The sequence below is a fragment of the Gossypium hirsutum genome, chromosome D05 (assembly GCF_007990345.1).
Source record: "Gossypium hirsutum isolate 1008001.06 chromosome D05, Gossypium_hirsutum_v2.1, whole genome shotgun sequence".
NCBI classification, from domain to species: domain Eukaryota; kingdom Viridiplantae; phylum Streptophyta; class Magnoliopsida; order Malvales; family Malvaceae; genus Gossypium; species Gossypium hirsutum.
Window position 1 is genome coordinate 8,443,444 of NC_053441.1, and position 8,177 is coordinate 8,451,620.

General features: G+C 30.0%; 1 protein-coding gene across 1 annotated transcript; it reads left to right on the top strand.

Moving 5' to 3' along the window:
* The first annotated feature begins 598 nt into the window (after positions 1-598).
* LOC107906193 (protein NRT1/ PTR FAMILY 2.7) lies at positions 599-3,069 on the top strand. Its single transcript, XM_016833121.2, has 4 exons — positions 599-748; positions 876-1,093; positions 1,183-1,724; positions 2,128-3,069. The coding sequence occupies exons 1-4, from the start codon at positions 619-621 to the stop codon at positions 2,969-2,971; spliced, it is 1,734 nt and encodes a 577-aa protein (XP_016688610.2). The 5' UTR covers positions 599-618; the 3' UTR covers positions 2,972-3,069.
* Positions 3,070-8,177: the final 5,108 nt, after the last annotated feature.

Sequence of the window (8,177 nt, forward strand, 5' to 3'; positions counted from 1 at the left end):
TACTCATGAACATTCATCCTAATATTCATTTTTTCCTTTTTGATCTCTGCTTATATGTTTGGTTTATTGTTGTTGGTATGTAGGGATAAAAATAAATTTATAAGAAATTAACAAAAGTTTCAAAATGTGGATTAATGTTATTTTCTTTAAGATTCTATTCGCTCCACCTATATTATGATGTGCAAAAGAATGATTGTCTACATTTTGCTCTCATGAAAGCAGTCCACTAATCAATTAAACGGTGCATAATAAGGATACCAATTTCTATATAAAATTTCTACAATAATTCTTTATAGAACAATTTAAGAATATAAAAGATAGTGAAAAATAAGAATTAGTAGTCATATATCTAATTTTGATAATCAATATGTTAGTAACAAATTAATAGAAGTCAATGTACTCTCTAAGTAGTTTGCCTAGTAGTATTATTCAATTGATTTGTTAACACCCACTGAATCAAATAAATTATAATTAGTAATAAATATGTCAGTTTACTTTTTTTTTTTAGAAAGTAAAAACTCAAAAAATGTAAAAGTTAAAAATTATGTAAAAAGATGTAATGTATATAAAAAGACTGCCAAACACAAAGCATCTCTGATCCAAAACTCCAAAGCCAAAATGTCATCCATAGAGTTGCAGCAGCCAACTGCTACTGGTAGCAACAAGAATGGTGACCATGAATCACAGTCACAGATGTTAAGTCCTGGCCATAAACGTGGTGGTTGGTTCACCTTTTTCTTTGTTTCAGGTTACTCTCTCTCTCTCTCTCTCTCTCTCTTAATTCTCAATTTCAGACATGTCTAAAACAACCTTGTAATGAAAACGTGTTCGTGTTGTGTCATGTCGTGTGTGTGTGTTTCTTTCTCTGTCACCAGCAACTTTGACAGGATTGATGATAGCTGGTTGGGGATGGCTGACGAATTTGATTGTGTATCTGATCGAGGAATTCAATGTTAAGAGCATTGACGCTACTCAGATAAGCAATGTAGTCAACGGTTCCATCAACTTGATACCAATTATTGGTGCTGTTTTGGCTGACTCTTTCCTCGGCTCTTTCCATGTCGTTTCAATCTCTTCATTCTTCTCTCTACTGGTCTGTATACCTCAGTCATCCTTAACTCACAGATCTTAATTCCCAGTTCACTAAATTCGATTTCTAATGTCCATTTTAAACTTTTCCAGGGAATAATTGCTCTAACCTTAACAGCGACACTTAGTCACTTGAGACCACAACACTGTGGAACTGGTTCAACCTTGTGCCACGCTCCATCGAAACTCCAATTAGCTGTTTTATACACGGGTATTGCTTTGGCATCAATAGGCCTGGGAGTGGTTCGTTTTACTTTAGCATCCTTGGGAGCCAATCAATTTGATAGTCCTGAAGATCAAGGAGTTTTCTTCAACTGGTTTTTCTTTATATTTTATTCTGCCTGTGTCGTAAGTTCTTTAGGCATCGTCTATGTTGAGGATAGTATTAGTTGGGGACTGGGATTTGGCATGTGTGCAGCTTTTAATTTTCTGGGCTTGGTTATTTTCTTCCTGGGAAACCGTTTCTACCGCCATGATAAGCCTCAAGGTAGCCCTTACACGAGTTTGGCTCGTGTGATTGTTGCTGCAATACGAAAGAGGAACGTCTTGGTTTCATCTGAAAGCAAGTATTATTATCATGAGATTAATGATGGAGCTAATAAAGCCATCGCTGCAACACCTAAACGCAGCTTCAGGTATGAACTTGATTATTCTTTTGATATAAGCATATAAAATTGCAGTCTTTTTCCTGCCGATAAATCATATTATTGCTTTTGTCAGAAGTATGCTCTTTTTCTTTGAATTGGACTCGGAAACTTAAATAGCAGGGCAACCTGATATTACGATAATGCACGATAACAGTCGGCGCCGTATCAAAAACACTTTCACCTACCACCCACCGTAACTTGAGGATTTGGAATCTTAGAAATTTCCTTACTTTTTAATTTCTTTGCATAAGGAAAATACAAAAATTGACTTCGGTATACTACTTTAACACTTAAAATAGCTTTTTGGATTTGAACCTCTAAAAATCCACCAAAAACAAGACAATTATCATTTACTTAACCTAATTAAAATCCCTTAATTTCATTTCTGTAGGTTCTTGAACCGTGCAGCACTGATAACTGAAGGAGACATTAGTTCAGATGGATCCATAGCCAAGCCGTGGAATATAAGCTCAGTTCAACAAGTTGAAGACTTGAAAACTCTGATTAGGATTCTCCCATTATGGGCAAGCACAGTATTTTTAGCCACCCCTATTGTAATTCAGACCAACATGACAATTCTTCAAGCTCTAGCAATGGATCGTCACCTCGGCCCAAATTTCAAGATCCCCGCCGGTTCAATCACGGTCGTGGTTTTAATCTCCTCAGCCATCTTTATCGCCCTGTTTGACCAGTTTCTTTACTCCACCTGGCAGTCCCTGACCGGCCGCTCATTAACACCCTTACAAAGAATCGGAGCAGGCCATGTTTTCAACATCCTAAGCATGGCAATCTCCGCCCTGGTGGAGTCAAAGAGGCTAAATGTAGCCCATGATAACCACCTCCAAGACCAGCAGGGCGGCGCCGCCGCCGTGGTGCCAATGCTCGCCTTATGGCTGTTTCCACAACTCATCGTAGTTGGGATGGGTGAAGCTTTCCATTTTCCGGGAAACGTTTCATTGTACTATCAAGAATTCCCTGTCTCAATGAAAAGCACAGCAACTTCCATGATTTCCGTAGTCATCGGCGTCGCTTTCTATGTCAGCACTGCTGTGGTTGATCTGATAAGGAACGTTACCGGATGGTTGCCGGATGATATAAACGATGGAAGACTAGACAATGTTTATTGGACTTTCGTTGTGTTGGGATTGCTTAATTATGGCTACTTTTTACTGTGTGCCAAGTTTTACAAGTATCAAAATCTCGAACAGGAGGCGGAAGCGAACACCCAGATTTGATCAGAACGTTTAATTCAATTTAAGTTTACTGTAATTATAGGAGAACGTAAGATTATGGACAAATTTCTAATAACAGCGATTAGTATGATTTAATTTCATATCACATCACACTTAAAACGGTGAATATTCATGTAAAAGTAAATTTTATTATATAATTTAATAATTTATAATAATTTAATAAATTTATTTTTATTTACATTTCATTTTATTATATAAATTTAATGAAACAACCATTAAATATTAAAATTATGATAAATGATATCTCTTTGCTTTATTAAAGAAGTTATGTGCCCAATTAATAAATACTATTTAATAAAAATAAATAAAAATTGAGATTATAATACTATAAGGCAATAATAAAAGAAATTATCTTAAAAGGCTTCGGTCATCGCACACGTAATGTTTTCGTTCAAATTTTTATATAATAAGCTGAATATGATTGAAAATTTTCAACGAAGAAATTATTTGAACTAAGAAATCTATAATAAATCATTTATTTCTTTTTCTCAAAACTCAATTTATAATTATTAATTTTAAAATTTTGCAATAAAGAATATGAAGATGTGAACTATTCGATGTGAACTCAACTGGTTAAAAAAATATTCTAACATGATTTTTTTTTGTTAAATTTCAAGTATAATTATTTAACTATTAAAATTTCTATTTTAAAATACTCAAAATAAAAATTTTATAATTTAAACATTTACATTACATAACGATAAGTTGAAATGACAATTTAAAAAATCAGTATAATAATCAATTTAACTATTAATTTTTACATATTACCAATTTAATCATAATCTTAAAATTTAAAAATAATCTTAAATTATCCTAATTCTAAAAAATATATAAATATTTTAAAAATATAATAATAAATTTAAATTATATAATAATATTAATATTAAATAAAATAAAATCCCTCCCCCCACCATCCCCTCTCCCTTCCCTAGTTATATATCTCACTCCTTTTCACGCGAAAACACCGCACGTCTCTCATTTTCCCCCATTTTTTTTTTCTTATCTTTCATTTAGCTTTCAAATTCTTCTATTTCTCAAATTGCTTGCATTACTTTCGCATCTTCGAATTTTTGTTTATGTTTTCAGAGCTCTTTACTCTGCCTTTCTGTTTTGCGTATTAAATGTGTCCATAACTCTTTGAAGTCAATTTGAGTTCAAATTAGTTTGTGTTTAGGATTTGAATTTCTCATTTCTTGCGTTGCATGTCATTTTCTTTGAGTGGCATTTATTTATAAACCCATTTTCCAATCTGGGTTTATGTCAATTTTTGTTATTTACTGGGAATTAATTCTTTTTTAAAAAAAAGAGGTATTTGTTTTCCTGGGAATTCTATGCATTTTCTCTTTGTTTGGTAGGTTTTGATTATATTAATGTTGTTTGAAAAACAAAACCCTGATGTGTATGGGTGTTTTTGGTGGGGGTGGTGATTTTAATTTTATTTAATATTAATATTGTTATACAATTTAAATTATTATATTTTAAAAATATTTATATATATTTTTTGAATTTTTTAGAGTTAGAATTAAATTGAGATTATATATAAATTTTGAGAATTAATTTTGAAAATTATGATTAAATTGATATAAAATGTAAAAGTAAAAAAAGAGAGGCTAAATTTATTATTATATTCATTTTTAACTGTGACATTTATTTGTAAATTGTAATTTTAATGGGAGTAATTAAAATAAATGAACGAATATAAATATTTAAATTATAATCTTTTATTTTAAAAGTTTAAAATGGAATATTTTAATAATTAGATAAGTTTATCCATGATTTTTTTTGGGTATAAAATGGTGAAATAGAATTATCTTCATTAATGGTGATGGATGCCAGCTACTTTACTTGAAAGTTAAAAGACCTGATTCCTTCCCAAAATAATTTTTCGAGTTTTGAAAGCCTATGTCTACATCCCTTCATCTTTTATTTGCAAAAACCTTTTCAATTTCTCCTCTTTGTTGTCTCTTCAAAAAGATCTTTTCAAAATCACTTTTAACTAAATTCCAAATATAAGCTAGCAACAAAAATAAATGTCGTTAAAAAATAATAATTCACCTTTCACCAACCAGATCTCATTTTGGCGGCGGCAGTGGCAGGAGAGGACAGTCGGCACAAAGGCTAAAGAGGAAAAAGTAACAACTACAGATCTTTAAATTACATTAGTGGAAAATTTTTATGGTAGAAAAGTAATAAAATAATTATTTAATTATTTACTTTTGTTTTTTTATTTATCAGATATTAAATGGTTAACGGGAGAATGATGTTTTAACTTTTTAAAATTAGTATAATAGTAATTTTAATTCTTAATATTTATAAATTGTGTCAATTTAATCTTAATTCTAAAATATTTAACCTATAATATTTACACATAGTATAATTTAGTTTTTCTTTCTGTGACTCTTTTACTTAAAAAGTTAAAAAAAAGTTATATTTTCATTCTTTTAAAAATAACCCTTAATGCCAAAAACATAAAATAAAACTGTAAAAAAAAATTTAAATTATACAATGTGTAAAATTTGAAGATTAATTTTTTTAGAATCAATATTGAATTGACACAATATATACATGTTAAAGGTTAAAGTTGTTATTATGTTAATTTTAAAAAATTATCAAGTCATCTTTCTGTTAGTGTTTGATAAAAAAAATTTTAAATAGTTAAATAATATTTTGTAACTTTTCTTGGTTAAGTGGTCAGAAAAATAATAATTATAATTAAATAACTACTAATATAATTAATATTTTTGTTTTGATATTTTAATTTGGGTTAGGTGCTTCTTAAATGTTATTCGGCCAATTTGAACGGGAAAAAGGCTTCTTTTTTTTTGAGCTAGCAAAATTAGTCCAAAAAGTAATTAAAAAAATCAATTTTGTATTTTTGATCGGTTCATCGATTTATGATCTAATCATAGTTTGTAATTGAATCAGTTCTCTCTCTTATTCAAAATCGATATATTGATCGATCCAATCTAATTTTAATAATTATAATGTATATTTATTATTTTAAAATTAAATTATATTTGAATTATATTTTGGTTTTCAAAATTGATAGAATATGAAAAAGAAAACATATATTTTTGTTTATAATTACAATTAAAATGATTGTGTGTGAAAAAAGGTTATACTAACTAATATAATAAAAATAAATGATAATTTTGTTATAAATTTTTAAACCCACTTAAGAAAGGAATGATAACGAGATTACAATGTTTAAAAACATAAAATTAAATATTTAAAAATGTGGAGAATGTAAATATTAAAATTCCATCATAGTTGAACCATACCATCAATTATGTTATGAAATGGACATGAGAGTGGACAAGTACATATGGATAAAGCTGTTGAACAGATTCCTTCTTTAAATGAATTAAAAAATGGGTGTGAATGAAGGGCATAAAGAGCGGCAAACTAAGACACCAGTTTAAGACAAAACAATGCTTCCAATTAAATAAACAAAAAATATTTTATATAGTGTCAGTTATTAGAACTCGGTTACGAGGATTAGGTATAGATATAAATATATCTAATTTCGAGTTTTTTTTTCTAAAAAATTGAATATATTTTAAAAAAACATTTGAAGAACCAATCATAATTGAGTAATTATCGCATAAAAATAAGAATAATGTAAATTATATGCATTGCGAGCCATACCAAAATTTTTGAAAATAAAAATAAAATTTTGGGTTAATGGCATGAAAAACCTTTTTAAAATGATTAATTTAACTATTCTGATTTAGAATCCTAAAGTTATCTTTTTTTACTGACATACCATATCGTTCAATAAGGGGCCACCATGTGGTTGTTTATTGACTTTTGACCAGCTAATTGAGATCTTTTTTAACCAATTTTCCTTTCTCTTTTTCTTTTCATACATAATAAAACCTCAACTTCTCTACTTAGATAATACAAAAAAAAATATTTAAGGTTAAATTTCACTAGCAGTCACTTAATTTTGATACAACTGACAAAACAGTTACTTCAATTTCAATTCAATTACTCAACTTTTAAAAAGTAACAAATCAGTCACCAACGTTATTGAAAAGTGACAAATCAATCACTCATTAATATCGTTATCGAAAAGTTACAAATCAGTCACTCATTAACATTTTCAGTTACAGGCCTAACGGGACAGGTGATGTGGTCAGTAAACTAACTGATGTGGCTAGTTAACTTGCCATGCTAGACGAGACAAAGTTGAGTGACTGTTTTTTTTCGTCTTTCCTTTTCCTTTGTTTTAATAAATTTCCTTTTCTATTGTTTTAATAAATTGCCTAATATTTTTACTTTTTTGCATAAATGACCCAATGTGTTCATACTTCTTCTTCTCCATCCCAACAATCTCACCGTCGCCGCCTCCGCCACAACCATCTTTGGCGTCACCATTGTTGACCTCCAAACTACCATCCTATCCTCTCTTTTTTCTTTCTTTTTTAACCCCCCATTAGAAAAGCCACCATGGTTGGGATCCAACTATCTTTTTCAATTGCCCAAAGCCATTAACTCTGAAAAAACCAAATCAAAATGGGATTGGAGATAATTTTGGGTCAAACTATCATAACCACAACCAAGCAGGTGAGGAGAAAATCCTCTATAGCAAAATTCAAGCGATTCAAGAACCAAAATGACTTGGATTTTTCGAGATCTTCATGGGATATGATGATATAAACAAACGAGTCGTCAATTAAACTAAACAACACTAACTTCATTGCCAAGATTATCAAGTTGCATAAAATAAAATCAGAAGCAAAACAAAAGGAACATTCAGACAAACCAAACAATTGATTGAACCCATGATTTTTAGGAAAAAAGGAAGCAGTTCCTCTAAAGGGACAGCCAAATACCGACAAGTGCAATTCTGGGTCGAGTGGGTGATTAGCAAGATCCCAAAGTTGAAACCGGACTAGGTATTGTAGCGAAAGAGGATGATTTGAATGGTTTGTCTATAACGGAATGGTTAGTAGGACTGATTTGTTATTTTTTGAAAGTTGAGTGATTGAATTAAAATGAGAGTGACTATTTTGTCAGCTGCATCAAAGTTGAGTGATTGTTGGTGTAATTTACCCAAAATTTAATTACAAAAATGGGATATGTTGTAGATTAATTATAAAATTGGTACAATTTTTTTACCCTATTATTTAACAATCATTCCAGGTGGAAAAAATATTTTTTTAAGTAGTGCTGCCATTTTATC

What these genes read in the sequence shown, in the direction of transcription:
- LOC107906193 (XM_016833121.2), top strand. Translation starts at nt 619, where the DNA reads ATGTCATCCATAGAGTTGCAGCAGCCAACTGCTACTGGTAGCAACAAG. An exon ending in CTTCATTCTTCTCTCTACTG is followed by an intron (nt 1,094 to 1,182) that starts GTCTGTATACCT and finishes AAACTTTTCCAG; the next exon opens with GGAATAATTGCTCTAACCTT. An exon ending in ACACCTAAACGCAGCTTCAG is followed by an intron (nt 1,725 to 2,127) that starts GTATGAACTTGA and finishes TCATTTCTGTAG; the next exon opens with GTTCTTGAACCGTGCAGCAC.